The 17,112-nt window shown below is 37.1% G+C and overlaps 1 protein-coding gene across 1 annotated transcript in view; it reads right to left on the bottom strand.

Annotated features, from left to right (window-relative positions):
* Positions 1–17,112, bottom strand: part of TMEM131 (transmembrane protein 131) — a 225,902-nt gene that overhangs the window by 29,184 nt on the left and 179,606 nt on the right. The window contains exons 20-31 of the mRNA XM_055328071.1: positions 14,514–14,666; positions 14,345–14,420; positions 14,050–14,167; positions 12,029–12,167; positions 11,805–11,914; positions 11,287–11,353; positions 7,119–7,270; positions 6,556–6,698; positions 5,932–6,118; positions 4,735–4,920; positions 3,784–3,942; positions 2,765–3,348 (exon numbers count right to left, since the gene is read on the bottom strand). Coding sequence (XP_055184046.1) covers positions 2,765–3,348; positions 3,784–3,942; positions 4,735–4,920; positions 5,932–6,118; positions 6,556–6,698; positions 7,119–7,270; positions 11,287–11,353; positions 11,805–11,914; positions 12,029–12,167; positions 14,050–14,167; positions 14,345–14,420; positions 14,514–14,666 — 2,074 coding nt within the window. The remainder of the gene's footprint in view (positions 1–2,764; positions 3,349–3,783; positions 3,943–4,734; positions 4,921–5,931; positions 6,119–6,555; positions 6,699–7,118; positions 7,271–11,286; positions 11,354–11,804; positions 11,915–12,028; positions 12,168–14,049; positions 14,168–14,344; positions 14,421–14,513; positions 14,667–17,112) is intronic.

The raw sequence follows: 17,112 nt of genomic DNA, 5'->3' as shown, positions 1-17,112 counted from the left end.
GCATGGCTGCAGATTCCACCATTTCTTCAGTTAATGCAGATACTGACAAGTGACTGTACTAGCTTCAGAGCTTCTTCAGGTTTTAACCCTTAATCCAGCAATGGCCTCTGTCCAGTCCCTTAAGATTCTGTATTGTTGGGGAAGAAACCACACAAGTATAGAGTCTAATGACTGCCCAGCTTATATGAGGCCCTGCTCAGGTCAGGTGTGAACAGAGGGCATTTCTGGGTGCCATCTTCTATGGGGAGTAGTGACAGGAGGAATGACTATGGAAATGGCTGGCTGGCCTACAATCTAGGTAAGACCTAGGAGATCATATTTATTTGGAGAGAAGTCACTCTGAGCAGTCTCCAATAGTAGAAATTACATAAGCTCACTACAAAGTAGACTTTTGGTCTGAGATACTCTGGGGAGGCAGGGGGACCAAGGTGCTTCTGAAAACAGAAGGTTCACATTTGAAGTGAACATGATGATGGCTTGCAGAGGCTTGGGGTAAGCTTTAAGAGAGGTTATAAAGGCTCTCCCCAGCTAAAAGCCTATGATTTTATGACACACCACTATTTTGCAACCTGAGGATGAATGCCCACCTTTTAAAGTTCATTTAAGAGGCTAGTTTTCCACATGTATGTTACACTTCAATAAAAACACTTGTTTTGTTTCCTTCCTTCTTTCTAAACAGCAGCAGTGGGAAGGATAACAAGTAGAATGGCCACTCATATAATGCCTGGAATCATTATGTCCTCATGGGCCCAAGAATCACTAATGATGTGGTGGTACCCATACCCCTTCATTCAATAGGTTTTAGTAGGTCGATTCTAGCACCACTGTGATAATTAAAAAAACATTTTTTAATTTTAAAATTTATGTTCTAGATGAATGACCCTGAAAATAAAAATGGACCTATCACATTGATGTTAGTGGACTATTTTAGACATAGGCAGTGAGGTATTCAGTTTGACTGCCAAATTCTTTCTGGTAAGGAATGATAATATATGTTTATTTTATTCATGCCTTCAATATGGGAAAAACACATTATATAACTTGATCTAATAAAAAGAACCTTAAGCGTTCCATTAATATTACTATAAAAATTACCCTAAAATAAGTGAGTTCTATTAATAATGAGTTAACAAAAACTATATTCTCTGGAAAAAGTTAAATAATATTCAAGACATTCTGCTCTTTTGCAAATTGAAATGCATGTAATTCTAAGAGGACTCTATATAACTAGTTTTCGTATCACTGGGATTAGGAAATTCTCTAACAGAAAGTCCTGGATTCTGGGACATTGGTTTCTTTTTTTTCTTTTTTTACATTGGTTTCTTCTGGCCTCTCAGGATGGCCAAGTTCTCTGTCCCCCATGTAAACAAAAGGCAGCCCCCCCCCCAATACAACAGTGAGGGAGATACTGAAACAGACCTGGAATAATAATGTACTAGCAGGGCTGCCTGGGAGAGAGAGGAAGATGCAAAAAGTTCAGGCTGTAAAGGGATTACATTGGAATATAGCTACAGACCGATTCTTGGTTTTTATATTTTGATTTTGGAAGTTACCAAATAGCCTACCTCTGTATATATGTGTATATGTGATGTCTAAGATGAATCCCACTGAACCCCACCCTTCTGGTGTTTATGCTCTGTGGAATTCTCTCTCCTGGAGTACAGGCCAGACCACATTTCTAATGAGCAGAACACTGAAAAAGTGATGTGATGTCACTTTCAAGATTAGGTCGTAAGCGACTGTAACTTCTGTCCTACTAGCTTCTTCTCTCTCTTGCCCTCTAAGCTTCCTTGCTCTGGTGAAGCCAATTGCTTTAAAGTGCCCTATGGAGAGGACCCATGAGGCTGGTGGCACAGCCAGCAGGGGAACTGAGATTCTCAGTCCAATAGTCCATGAAGAACTGAATCCTGCTATCAATCACCTGAGTGAGCTAGGAAGCAGATCCACCTTCAGTTGAACTAAAGATGGCTTCAGTCCCAGGAAATATCTTGACTACAGTTTTGTAAGCCAGAGAACCCAGCTAAGCTGCACCCTGATGCCTGACCCACAGCAACTCTGAGATAGTAAATGTGGGCATTTTAAGTGATGAAGTTTTGGGGTAATTTGCTACTGCGAAATAGGTAACTAATACAGTATACAGAACTCCAAAGCAGGGGTCAACAAACTTTTTCTGTAAAGAGCTAGATAGTAAATATTTTCAGGTTTGTGTCCCTTATGGTCTCTCGCAGCTACTCAACATTGTTGTAGCATGAAAGCAGCCATAGACAATATGGAAATGAATGAACATGGCTATGCCCCAATAAAATTTTATTTATAAAAACAGGTGGTGACTTGGCCCCCTGGCTGTGGTCTGCCAACCCCTGCTCTCAGTACATGTTCTGTGGAAATAATATTTTTGAGTTAAAAGGGATGGTCTCCATTTTACCACTATATTAAAAAGGAGTCTAACAATGAAAAAAAAAAAGGCTCAGCCTATCACAACACGATAATTACAGAAAGCTGAAAATGGAAACAGATGTCTAACAAATTTCTAAATTTGGTAAATAACCTAAGAAATTCAAGTATCTCTTATGATAAATGGATACCTCTCTGTTTGCATCAGATATGGAAAAGCTGAAGTGCAAACTAGAGGTAAATTTAAGCCTGAAGAACACCTACTAAATCAGCTGTTTATCACAACTACGATCACAATAGCTCCTTAAATATGCACCTGCTTTCCCCTCATGCACATCATGCTTTTCTGACAGTGAGAATGGATGATTACCTTTGCTTTTTGACAATGGTGATGGCGGCTGCTCTGTAAACACTTCTAGGGGTGGGGAATCATGGTGGTCGAAGTCTTTGTCCATGGCTTCTATGAGACTGGTGATGTCTGAGTCCTCTGAGCTGTGCCTTGTGCTGCTGGCACGTTCTGGGTGGGAAGGGTGTGAGAGGGGGGCGGGTGACAGCCTTTCCAGCTGTGGTTCCTGGTGCTGAGGCACTGGTGGTGGTGGTGGAGGTGGGGAGTGCTGCTCCAGCGGGCTGTGGACATGGTGCTGACTGCTGTGCTGGCTCTGTTTGGCCCCTTTGGACTTTCTGCCTGCTGCATGACCTTGGGCCGCTGCATTTGAATCTAAGACGAGGGGGCTTGCTTTGCTAGCAGATTGTGCAGAAGTCCTGCTAGAGGTACTTGAGCTGTTTTTGGCTCTGACGTTTTCCACGTCAGCTGAGTTTCTATTGCTATGAGTGCTGTGCGGGTGGACTGGTGGGCCACAGTGCTTATGACTCCCTGCACTGGGTCGGGATGACGAGCCGCCTGCTCCGCAGAACCCCCTACTGTGACCAGGGTCACAGCTGAGTGTGTTCAAGCTGAAAAAAGGACCAACTGCAGATCAGTGAATAGCAACTTATAAAATCTAAGATTAAAAAAATTTTATTTTATTTCATCAGTACAGCCACAAGAGAAATATAAACTACTCTAAGGAAAAAAAACAAAAACAAAAACAAACCCAGCAAGAAACAGGAATACTTTCCACAATTGTACAGGGTCTATATCTGAAAATTTAGGAATCAAGTAAGTGATCTAGTGAAGAATATTTTAACCTTCACCAACATAATAAAAACATGGGGTTTGCTGTGAGTTCTTAGTAGAGAAGATAGCTATACACAAGAGATTACTAAGTAATTAGACGTAAGATTTCTTTCCCCTTGAGCAAAGATGAAAAGAAAAACTTATTTTTTCTTTTAATTACATCAGCCACATCTATGTATACTAAAGAATTTATTTCCAGTATGTGAACATACTTTCCTTCAGATGAAATACCAACGATTCTCCTGAGATCAAATGGTCTTCCCACATCAAAGGGTGGGTTCGAGGCCTCAAAGGATAGTCGCCTTCTAAATGGCTCCCAAATTCCTTGAGCTTCTAAATAGGCTGTTCCAATGACCAAGAGAAACAGTGCACTGCAGGGGCAGAGAAGGTGGAGAGTGGGGTTCATCTATTAGTGTACGGGTAACGAAGTTTGATATGAAAGGCAGATAAAGCATAACAGGTTATAAAAAACAGACGTGTGTGGCAATTCTTGTTGGACTAGACAAAAACAAAGCATCAGGGATAAAAGTTTGCACACTCACTTTTACAGAATGCCAACTTACATGGAGGCTTATATAGAGGAAATAATTAACTTGTATCAGAATAGACACTTGGAGGATACTTTTCCTTTTCCAAAAAGCAGCTTTTACCTTGTGGTTTTAAATTCTCTAGACTATTCTTTGCCCTTAAAGGACATGCGGGGTAACCATGTAAATTTAGAGGCAAATCTATCAGATTTTCCAAACACATAAATATACTGAAAAAAAGATATGGTTGCCAAGGATTTGAAAAATATTTCTCATGTTTTGTGTTACTTCGCCCTGTTTCAAAAAAAATATATCATGTTGAGTAAGTTACATATGCGCAAATCAAGTAACTTTACCTGGTAAATCATGAGTGATTTTTCTCCTTTAAGAAATTAACATGTACTTATTTTAAGAAATTTTAAAGGTAAAAGACTTTTGCTTATTGTCTATGCCACTCAAGCAGGGTTCAGTTCTGACTGCTCCTACTAGTATATGCAGACTTGATCAGGGCAAAAAGATTTGTTCTGTTTGCTTACAGATTCCCAGCACCCAGAAAGGTGCCTGGCACACAGTGGGCATGTGATGATCAGTGTCTAGTGATGCCTGAATACCAGCCTCAAAAGAAGACACAAGTACCTCATTATTCCTGAGATGATGATGTACAGAGCCAGCTCCCAGTTAGGTCTGGGTAGGGCTTCTGCACAGGTTGCTAACATATGATATGGAAGGGATGCATTCAATACAAATACAAATTCAGAGCCACTGGTTGTTATAAACTTCAGTTCACGAATCACTCTAGAAGCCGTGAAATCAGGAGTAAACCTAAAACAGAATAGTGGCAGTTAGACTAGTTTCAAAAACACACCACAGCCGTTTACAATACCAATCCCATACACCTTTGAAATCTCAAAGAGAATTTTAAAGCCTGATACTTTAACTTTCTCATTTTAAGATGGAGGAAGCATTATCCTATGAGGTTAATAACAAATACAACTACATTCTGTCCATAACTGGAGAAACTGCATGAAAAAGAACAATAATCTACATACTTACTATTTCAGGAAGCGCTGAGTTTCTCTCCCTCCCTCTTCTCTTGATATATTTCCAATAATGCCTTATAAAAACCACATACACAGAACCAAAACCATCCTAGCCCTACTGATCTTCTCTTCGTCCCTACTGTACTGTTTTCTGCACTATTTTGTTTTTATTTTTTATTAACTGTATGTTCTCCAACCAATGATTTGCACCTTAAGGACATCTTATTTTCCACCAAGCACTATGACTTACATGAGTATTATCATACACACTGAGTGTCCATTGAAGATTGTGAAATTATCACTCAATTAAGGGGACAGAGGTTACATTTTATTACATATACTCTATAATCTAACAAGTTATCAATTAATTGTTAAAATAGGCTGCAACTATTTCTGATATAGGCCTTAAAACTGCCTTCTGACTTAAATATTATACACTTCTACATTGTACAACATGGAAAAACTGCACATGTGTGATACTGCTCTGTTACTGAGACTGAATTTATAGTCAATTTCCTACCGGTACCTTATACTTTAACACAACCCTGAAAATAATTTTGAAGCTGATCTCTAAGATTATCTGATCCATTTTGGATACAGAGGAAGTTTCACAATTTTGAAAACAAAGATATGAAGAAAAAATTGAAAATTAAGTGGAAAAAAAGTCATGAGTACATTTGTGAATAAAGATCTTTTCCGTGAGCATGAACACATATCTTTGCAGTTTGAACAACTGTAGTACTTGAAGTTAATGAAAAGCTGGTGATTCATTACACCTCATAAGAATACTTACAATATGATTATGTCTTTAGAGGCATTGGCACTTAGTGCAAACTCTTGACAATTAACGACTTTAAATCCATATCCCTCACATGAGTACCCACTGACTTCAATGGTTTCTATGTGAATCTGAAGTTGCCCTGTATTCTCTACTTTAAATGTTCTTTTCAATGTGAAATTTGGTTCTCTTAGTTTCAAACCTAAAGGAAAGAAAATCAAGAGTGAATATAAATCTTGCTAGCCTGTGGTCCAAGTCCAAATGATTGTCACATTCTCCATAAATATTGCCAAACATTATGAACCACCTCCTCAGGCCAAGAGATGAGCTGGTACCCAGACTTCATTAGCAAGTACTTCACTTTGTTGTGTCACTTTAGAGAGAAGTTTAATTATGATTTATTTTTCATACTCAGAGTAAATCGTCTTAAGATATGCAATGAATATTGAGCCTTTAAACCTCTGAAGATCCAAATCAAACAACCTTGAAAGCAAGTCAGGGTATTTCATTAAAAATCTGAAGTATCCATCATTAATACATACACATGCACATATAGAAATACTGTCCATTTGGGTGGAATTATGTATTTTTAGAAGCAAATGCTGAAAGTTGTGGCTTAGAACTGTCAGGAATACTTACTATCTGTACAATCTTTTAACAATGCTTCTGTGATTTTAAAGCGTAAGGAACTCCCTGGACCTGGAAGCTTGCCTGCCACCCTCAAGTTCTCAGTTGTTCCTTGTCCCTGGACCATCACAGCATCCACCACGGTCAGATTATTTCTATGCAAGAACAAAAATTACAGAATTTTCTCCCATTAAATTTGCATAAGAAATTATAAATTTGCAGTACTTATAGATAATTGATCTATAATTTTTAGTGTTTAATAAACCACATAGAAATGAATATACTAAACTGAAGAGTGAAACATTTATACTTTAAGAATTAAAAATCTTTACACAGAGAGAAGCAAGTTTTTCATTTTTAAGAGTCACACATGGTACAGTCAGAACACTATTCAGGCTTTCAAGTTATAAATGTAGTCACAGAGGTACATTTCATCAGGTGTGGTATATTGTGTGCATGTGTGGACAAACCAAATACCCTATCAAATAAATCAGACACACAAACTCATATTAAATCAAATAAGGACTTCTGAATAAGTACTGAAAATCAACTCACATTTAAATCACAGAACATACCTGATTATGATTAGTGAAGAAACAGTTCTGTTGTGAATGGGAGTAAACTTTACTTTCACAGATTTCTTTTCTCCAGGTTTTAAAATCAGGTTTAAAATTGAATGTCGAGAAAGGCCTTCTGTAAATCCTGTTGAACTCTGCAGTGGATGAGTCTTCAATCATGAGATAAACAAATAGAAGTCAGTACTTCTTTCTGGAGGAAGTTTTTTCCTTTACCCCATTCACAGTCCAGTATTAGCTTCTTGAATTAAGTATGTGAACAGTTTTACCCATCATGATTTAGATACTGGTTAGCTTGCAAGCAGAAGTGGGCAACCAGTGGTGATCCCTCTCATTAAGTCCCTGAAAGGGCTCTGATCCCCACATCACCAAAATCCCTTATTTGTACTGAGCAGTTGTTTTTGTATATAGATCTTTTAACTTAAAAAATTTCTGAAATGTAATGCACATATATAAAAAGGATACAAACCTAAGAAGCACAGCTTAATGTTTTAGCACAAACAGCTATACAACCAGCAACCCAGCACCCTGAAGTCCTATCATTGTTATTCCCACTTCTGGCCAGTTTTCCTGCTCCTTCCCCCATCCTTCCCCCTCTAATGGGTATCAGCTGAAGGGTCTTCAGGGTGTTATCAGACTTTTTTATTTATAAAAATACTTCCAACTCATATCAATCTATCTTTGAACTTTATTTTGAAAGCCCAGCACATAATTACTGTTTAACATTTGATGACTGAAAATTTAATATGAATCTACCCCTGTGAACTTCATAGCTTTCCAATAATTAAAGAATTCCTTGATGAGACTGATAGTTATATTAGTGCATGTGATTTTTTTTTTTAATTTTGTAGAGTGAATCATGTCAACATTTGGAAGCTCTGCATCTCAGTGAACCAGTATTTTCCAAATGACTGATGCATGCTGGTAGAATTACTTAAAAAGGCAATTAAGACACTCTTTTTGACAACTATGTGTCTGTGCCAGGTCAGACATTTTTCATATACTTCAACCAACACAATATCATGAAATACTAAATGCAGAAGCAGTGGGAATCTGTGTATTACATCTGAGAGCCATAAAGAGATCTGTAAAAATGTATAACAATCTGCTCTTGCAAAAAATCTTTTTTGGGGGCAGCCCGGGTGGCTCAGCAGTTTAGCGCTGCCTTCAGCCCAGGGTGTGATCCTGGAGACCCAGGATCGAGTCCCATGTCGGGCTCCCTGTGTGGAGCCTGCTTCTCCCTCTGCCTGTGTCTCTGCCTCTCTCTGTGTGTCTCTCATGAATAAATAAAATCTTAAAATCTTTTTGGGAAAATACAGCTATTTTTAATTTTTATGTTATCTATGTTAAATGGAGTTTATTATTACTTTAAATGAACTAAATCAATATTTTAAAGATGTTTTTTTCCCCCAGTTTTGAGCAATAATTGACATACATTACTGTATAAATTTAAGGCATGATGGTTTGATGTACTTATACTGTAAAATGATTACCACAACAGGTTCAGCCAGCATCCAACTTCTCATTCAGATACAATGAAAGGAGTAGAAAAAAGAATAAAAGGAAAAAAAAATTTCTCCTTGTGATGAGCAATCTTAGGACCACTCTCTTAACAACTATAGTCAACATGTTGTATGTATATCACATCCCTAGCACTTACTCATCCTATAACTGGAAGTTTGTACCTTTTGACCACTTCCCTCTAATTCCCTCTTCCCTCACCCCTCTGCCTCTGGTAACAAGTCTGATCAGTTTCTCTAGAGGTTTAGTTTTTTACACGTAACACCATTAAGGTCTATTCATGTTGTCACAAATGGTAGGATTTCCTGTTTTTTTTTTTTTTTTTTTTTTTTTTTACAGCTGAGTAATATTGCATTATATATATATGTACATATATATATATATAAATACATACACACACAACTTTACAGCTGAGTAACACTGCATTATATATTATATGATCTATATCCTATAACACACACACACACACACACACACACACACACACACTACAACTTCTTTATCCATTCACTCATCAATGGACACACTGTTTCCATGCTTCGGCTATTATAAATAATGCTGCTAGGAAATGGGGGTGCAGATATCTGTTTGAGTTAGTGTTTTTGTTTCCTTTGGATATAGTCCTAGAAGTGGAATTGCTGGCTCATATAGTAGTTCTATTTTTAATTTTTTGAGGATCCTCCATGCTGTTTCTGATAGTGGTTGTACCAATTTATATTCCTACTCTTTTTTCCACATCGACACCAGCATTTTTAATATCCAGTCATTCTGATAATAGTCATTCTAATAGGTGTGCGATGATATCTCATTGTGGTTTTAATTTGCATTTCCCTAATGGCTAGTGATGTTGTGCATCTTTTCATATACCTTTTGGCCTTTTGTATAAAAGATCTCTCAGTTTTAATTTTTAATATGGTAAATACTGATAGATATAACCCACATGAACATAAAACCTCTTTGGAATCATGAATAATTTTTAAGACTGTTAAAGGAGTCCTGAGACCAAATACTTTGAAAACCACAGGTTTTATAAACAATATAGAGAACTATGATAGAATTTATCTTCACTTTACCCAAAGACTTAGAATTTCATATTTAGAATAAATTTCTGAGGTCTAGAGTATTCTTATTCATCCTCTTATCTCTCAGAGTACCTACACTTCAGTGTTTTAAACCTTGTAAATAACATTAAAGAACTTGTATTTGATAAGAAAAAAAGATAAATATTACCTCATTTACTTCTTATGTGTATTTCCTCCCTTATAAAAGCAGAGCAAAAGGAATTTCTGATTACTGAGCTTTCTAATTATTTGGAATTTAGATAACCTTGAACTTATTAGGTTGTCATTTTATGCATGGAAAAAACTGACCATTAAAATCTTGAGAAGATTCCAAGAGAAGGGCATGAGACTAGAATATATGACTGTCTACATTTCAGTCTAATGTTCTATTTGGCAGAAAAAAGATACTGAAAATTACTTAAAAAAAAAAAAAGATTTTATTTGAGAAAGCGCGAGCAGAGAGGAGGGGCAGAGGGGAAGAGAGAAAGAGAGAAGCAGACTACCCCCTGATGCAGGGCTCAATCCCAGGACCCCAGGAATCCTGATCTGAGCTGGAGGCTGATGCTTAACTGACTGAGCCACCTAGGTGTCACTGAAAATTACTTTCTTATACAAAACTGGCTTATAGACAGTAAAAAAACCCTATTATTCTACAAAGGTGTAGCTAACCCATGTCTTATAGAGTGGAAAAGAACACAACTATTTCAAAAACTATAAAATATCTGGTTTGACAGGCTAATTAGGGAACCTAATCAGCAATGACCATGTGGCATGACAACATACAGATGAGAGCTCTCAGGTCTGAGAGAAATAGACTTGAATTTGGCCTTGCCACTTGACACAGGTATGAACTTGGACAAGTTCCTTCCTTTTCCTGAGCTTTGTTTTTCCCTAGCAATAGAACAAGGAAATACTTACCTTTTAGGGTAGTTAGTAATTGCCCAGCCTGGCTGCTGTAATGTGAATATACCTGTTATAATGCTGACACACACTAGATGCTCATGCAATAGTGGGAAGCATTCTTCAGTGCAGCCCCCAAATACTGAAAACCTTCCCAGCTGCTTTTCTTTCCTGGCCTTCTTAGCCACAGACTGACTTATCTAATGAACATTCACCACGGTCTTTCTAAATACCAAGGAGCCATTTGAAGGGCTTCCCATGAGCTTGTTTAATCTGTTCAAAAACTATTGGACTCACATTCATGGAGCTTACAATTTTATTTGGAAGTATCCAAAATAAAAATTTAAATGATCAAGCTCAGTACTTTGGAGCTTAATAAAAATACATTATGTTAGTATATATACCTCATTTAGATATTCTCAGGTTTCTGGTAGCCAGTATTATAAACCTTTATGGGCTAAGGGGTGTTGCCTGCAAATAGGAACTTTCTACCCAGTGTGCCTCATGTTGATCTAAATCCCATCCATTCCTCCTGGGTTTTTGGCCTCTAAAATAATTATTGGACTGCTCTTTTTCAGTAACTTCCCCTTGAGCCAAATTTAAGGATAGTCAGTAGTTTTCCTCCATGTTTGTACTGATCATATCATAGTTATTTCTCTGGGATAGTATGAAGTTTGCATACTTACACTGTTTCTGAAGACTTGGAATTCTAGTGTTCTTAAATCAATCTTTGCCACCTTACTCAAGTTAAATCTAAAATTAAAAAAAGTACATATTTTTCTTTATAAACAGCATCATACTTAAAGGGTAATTAGAGTAATTATCAAATTACCTTTTGGCAGATTTTGAAGTCAATATTACCAGATTAATAGCCTCCAAAAGTTAAAGGCCACAACTTATAGTTATTTTGTTCATTTTTTAAAACTAAAATATTTGAAAGGTTCTAGCCTTCTAATTTATTTATTTTTAAATAATTTTTTAGAAAGGAGTTCAACATTACTTTTTCTGGTCTTAAACTGAAAAATCTTCTAGATATTTAACATATTATCAATCTCTCCCCAGAATCTTCCCTCAATTTTAATTATGAATCTAGAATTTCTCTAAGCCAAATCTATTACTGTATAACTGCAGTAAAGTTTTAAATGTGTAAAATAATAATTCAATGCTAATATAGAACATTTTGATTATCTAAAGCAATGCTTACCTTGATATTAATTTATCTACAAAGACTGAAGGATTGGAATATAAAGCCAGAGGAATAAATTGAATATAGACAGGAACATCTGCAGGATTTTCTAAAGTAATCTCTTCTTCCTTAAACAAAGTAACAAAACATTAAATGAAAGGTTTCCATAGTTAAAATTAAGAGTAGACACTTTATAGCCCCATTATAAATTTCCAAAAATCAATGTCATCCTGAATACTTACTGAGGAGCAGTTTGTATTAGTAAGTGGAAATTTCAAGTGCCGGGGTGAGCTAATTATAGAAGGCCAGGAGAGCTCAGCAGTGATTTTGGATAGTATATTTTTTTGAAGGTCTGTATTTACTTCAAATAAAGCACTCAATCTAGAAAAAATAATTTGTAAGTCACTATATCAAAATGAAATATATTTGAGTTTTCTGAATGCAAGAAGTTCTACTAGGCTTGTATATTGAGAAATTTTATTCTGGTCCTGAATAAATAAAGGTTTATTTGCTCTGACATTTTACTATGCTTTTAATAGACATGTATGAAGATGTCTCTGTTTTGGCACAAAGATTGCCAAAGTCTCTGTCCCTGATCACGTGTGTTGTTTTCATACTGAATATGTGAAGGACAAGGCAGACATATACAGACAACATATGTTGGTAAAGGGATCCTAAACAATCTTGCATGCCTAGTGGAAAGATCTAGACACCAACAGTAAGGTGCTGATGCATATTCATCAGTAGAACTTATGAGAAGGCAGTGTACTGCTCGGCATATGGCTTTCCTCCCCTTGAGATTAAAAACAAAATGAAGGAAAATCCTGATATGTAATGAATATGAATATGTCAGTTGAAGTGGTAATACATATGAGAGTTTTGTGCAGATATACGTAATGTTATCAGCAATATCCAGGACCTCATTTAAATATTTCCCTACTTATGAGTGCTCATAAGCCAGCTGTTTAGAACTCAAGAATACATTCCCTAATGAAACAATATTACACACGGGGCTAAGGTCCCTGACCCAAACACTGAAGCCTATTTTAATCCACAATACTACTGAGTTATGACACTCTAATATTGTTAAGAGTACAGGTTTTATAAGACTATGGACAGAAATTCTCTGTAATGTGCACAGGGACAAGGTAACACAAAGGCAGGTGCAGGGAGAATGCCACAGTCACTGAGCACCCGGGACATGATGGTATGGGCAGACAGGGAGCCCAGGTTTTTGGCTGTGAAGTGCTGGGCACACAAGGAGGAAGGTAGAGGTTTTGGTGGATGGGAGGTGAAGAGGTTCCTTGGCAGCGCTCCAAGCTACTTATTAATAACATTAACATTTATGAGACTATACATTGTAATGTCTGTAATGGAAATGCAGGGGACCAAGAACTACTGAGTTCATTAGAGGGGTCTTGACTTATTTTAACCATTTTAAAGTAGAAATTTAACTCTCTTTTGCCTTAAAAAATTTTCTGAGAGTAGACAGTTCAGATAAATAGAAACTCTCAGATTTAATCACTAACGGTTTGAAAAATTTATAGTACTATAAATTAGATTATTTTGATACTAAGAAATACATTCAAATAAGCCAAGTGAAGAACAGTTTTTATCAGTTGTCCTATTATCAATATTCCAGTCAAATTCTCTTCTGGAGCACAAGAAAGACTGTACTTCTACACTGCTAAGGAAGTGTGTTTCTGCTTTTGAATCCAGGTAGTGATTTGTCATTAGCACGCTTTCTGCCTGCCACAGATATATAGTTGAGCCTTAGTAAACTGGCCTCCAGGTGCCCCCTAATGGCTCAACACTTGGAAAGGGAGAAGGTGGTTCTTTTCACAATGGCCAAATGAATACTTGGTCTCTCCATTGTCAGATTGAACTAGGAAATGTTTTCTTTGCCTTTATCAGAGGTCAGTGGTAGGTAAAAACTTTCTTACGGAAATGGCTGTATCTAAGGTGAACAGTGTATTCATTCTATATAAATAGTTATATTCAACTTCAAATAGTTCTTTGATTTTAAGGTATCTAGAGTACTGGAGAAAAGAGAAAAGTGGTAGTGTGTAAATTTCTGAGCAACATGCAATTAAAATGTCAATTCAAGATGCCTCATTAATAATTTTCTGAAGATGAGGCATTATTTTCTTAGCTAGAAAGAAGTAAAATAACCTAATATAAGAGTAACATTTAGAAAGTAGTATCAACAGAGACCCTTCAAACTTGTAAAGATAGCTAAACATACTTAAAGCAAACCACTCACCTATGACCTGAATTTTCCTTTATTCCCATCCATCCTTTGAACAGGCTTTGATGCAAATCCCAGTCAGCATCCCATGTGTCTTCCTGCATGGCTACACCAGGTTGTACTTTGGGTTCGGCTAAAACAAGGAAACTTATGACACACTCGGCCTACATCTATATCCACTTATCATTTTTCCCTCAAATGATTTCCACAGTACCAAGGGAAGGAGATGAACTTTCAAAGTGGCAGCCTTTCATCAAATAATCTTTTGGGTGGAGTGAAGGGTATGAGTGAGAACAGTAAGATAACTTACATTTGGTTAGAAAAGGCAAGCCAACATAGCAATGATCCCCACACTGCAGTCCAGGATCAAAATAAATGTTTGCAATCTATAAAGAGGCACAGAAAAACAGTGAATCCCAAATCCACAGAAGGTCACAATAACTAACAGATGGGAATCCTCAAATACGATGTTTTCAAACCTTTGACTTTTTTCCTGGCTCCAAGTCTTCTTTATTGCCCCGCAATCGTTTGTAGTAAAATCGTACATCTTCTGACAAAGATCGTATTTGTTGTATCTTTACCTTCTGTGAGAAGGAATTCATAATATTTAAGCTTTGATGAACGATTTTTCCCTGGAGAAAGAAAACAAACAAAATCATTAATATACGGCTAGATTTTCTTAAGAACACACAATTTAGAGCCTAAATATTTTTCAGAAACCAAACCCCAAAAGACACTTTGAATTTTTATCACTTGATAATCTCTAATTTTGTAATCAGAGCCCTCCCACATATATATTTGTTTTCACAGCCTGTTACATAAAAATTAGAGGACAAATCTCTGCAATTTTGTGAAAATGAAATAAGACAGTAAGAAAAACATTCACACTTAATGTTAAAATAATGAGGCTGCCAAAAAGGTAACAAAGATAGCTCTGAATAAAGGAAATGGTTGGGATCCCTGGGTGGTACAGCGGTTTAGCGCCTGCCTTTGGCCCAGGGCGCGATCCTGGAGACCCGGGATCGAATCCCACATCGGGCTCCCGGTGCATGGAGCCTGCTTCTCCCTCTGCCTGTGTCTCTGCCTCTCTCTCTCTCTCTCTCTGACTATCATAAATAAATAAAAATAAATTTAAAAAGAAATAAAAGAAATGGTCACTGTCAGTTTTTTAAATAAGGTTTGTTTATGCCAAGGCCAGGCTGTCCTCAAAGTATCCAAATTCAGGATGAAACAATTTAATTCTAAAATCAAGAGACAAATGAAACAAAACAAAAAACAAAAACAACAAAAAAACAAAAAAAAGACAAGACCCCCCCCCATCAGATTTACTTAGAATTTTCTTTTAAAAAGAAAAATATCATCTGTGCCAAAGAGAAATTAGACATCTTTTAAAAATACAGGTTATCTAATATATTAACACAGCAGACAGATTAAATCACCAGATAACCAATGATAGCTCTTAATCAGCTGCATGCTTCTCCCTATGATATCAGATTTTAAGCAAACAATTAAATGATTTAAATAGTCATAAGAATTATATTATAATCTTTATTTTCTTTGGTTTGAGTACAGAATTTTATCTTATAATCTGATTCTTAGCCATTTGAAGAAGTCTTGAAAATGACCATACCTACTGGGCTAATACCTGGTATTAGAAGACACAGAAATTAAGGGAGTGCACAGAAAAAAAAAAGAGTTGAATGAGGGTGAGGTTAAAAGTTAACACTCATCTTTTGTAGCCTAGCCAGAGGAAACAGCAGGATGTTATCAGAGGCCCAGTATGCTACTGGGATGGGGAGAACAGAGAAGGAAGCACAAGGCCTCTGACCAGCTGTGTCTTCCTGGCATGCACTGGTAATAACCATTTTGCTCAAGTCCATGTCTTGTCTCTCAGGGGTATGTGTTGTATCAGGGGTGGTGGTCAAAGAGGTAACAGATATAAGCTCATTTTACAATGGTATTCAAATATTAAGTACTAAACTATGAGTACTTGAAATGTTTATTTGGATGTATTGTTTTCATCAATTGGCACTAGTATACCCTACTAGATGAGAGATTTTACAGAACCTGGTGATTGTTATGGAATGAATGTGAACCCCCTCCCCTCATTCAGAGTTGAAATTCTAACCCTCAACAAGATAGTATTAGAGGTGGGGCTTTTGGGAGGTGATTAAGTCATAGGGTGGAGTCCCAATGAATGGGATTAGTGACCTTAAAGGAGAGAGAAAATAAATAGCTCACCCTCCCTCCCTGCTCTTCTGGCTAAATGGGGATACAGTAAGAAATAGCCATTTGCAAATCCAGGAGGAATGCCCTCACCGCACACCGGATCTGCCCGGCGCTTTCATCTTGAGCTTCCTAGCGTTCAGAACTGTGAGAAATAAATGTTTGTTGTTTAAGCCATGCAATCTATGGTAATTCTTTATAATAGCCTAAGGCAATAACATCAAGTTAGTTTATGATTCTAAGTAAATATCTGGTCATGTAAGGCATCTGAGGATATCTAAAAGTTTGATCCTATTTGTTTCCAACCAACACCTTGTTTTTTTTTTTTTTTTTTTTTTTTTTTGCAATAGCAAGAGGGTTTATTGAACGTTTGCGCAAACGGGGCTCTCCGCCTCTCGGGATGAAAAGAGCCCTGATTAGCAATTACAGGTGTCTTTTTTAAAAAGGCAAAGAAAGAAAACTTTCCTAAAGAACAAAAGAACCGCGGAGTCGCACTGGCATCCCAGTTGATTTTGGGAGGTCAGACATAACCTATTCAGGGACATTAGGCCCGAATCAGGGTGTGGGGGGGGAAACGGTTTTTCTTATGTAAACAGAATGCTTTTAGTTGCTAAAATTTCAGGAAGAAGAACTGGATGGGCTGCCTCGGATTAGGCTGGCCCTACTTACAGGGGGGGTTTTCTTCATTCCCTCCTCTTGTTTGGGTGAATTTAACCTTAAAATCTTAGTAAACATTTATTTCTTCAGTTTGGAGGTCGCTACCTGTCTTCCCTAACCTTAGCCGTAATGTTGGACTAGGGTCCGCTGCTGGGTGGGTACTGCGCAGCTTCTTCTGATCCAGGAACTCACAAC

The sequence above is a fragment of the Nyctereutes procyonoides genome, unplaced genomic scaffold (genome assembly GCF_905146905.1).
Source record: "Nyctereutes procyonoides isolate TBG_1078 unplaced genomic scaffold, NYPRO_anot_genome, whole genome shotgun sequence".
Lineage (NCBI taxonomy): Eukaryota > Metazoa > Chordata > Mammalia > Carnivora > Canidae > Nyctereutes > Nyctereutes procyonoides.
This window is presented reverse-complemented; position numbering and strand designations above follow the sequence as displayed.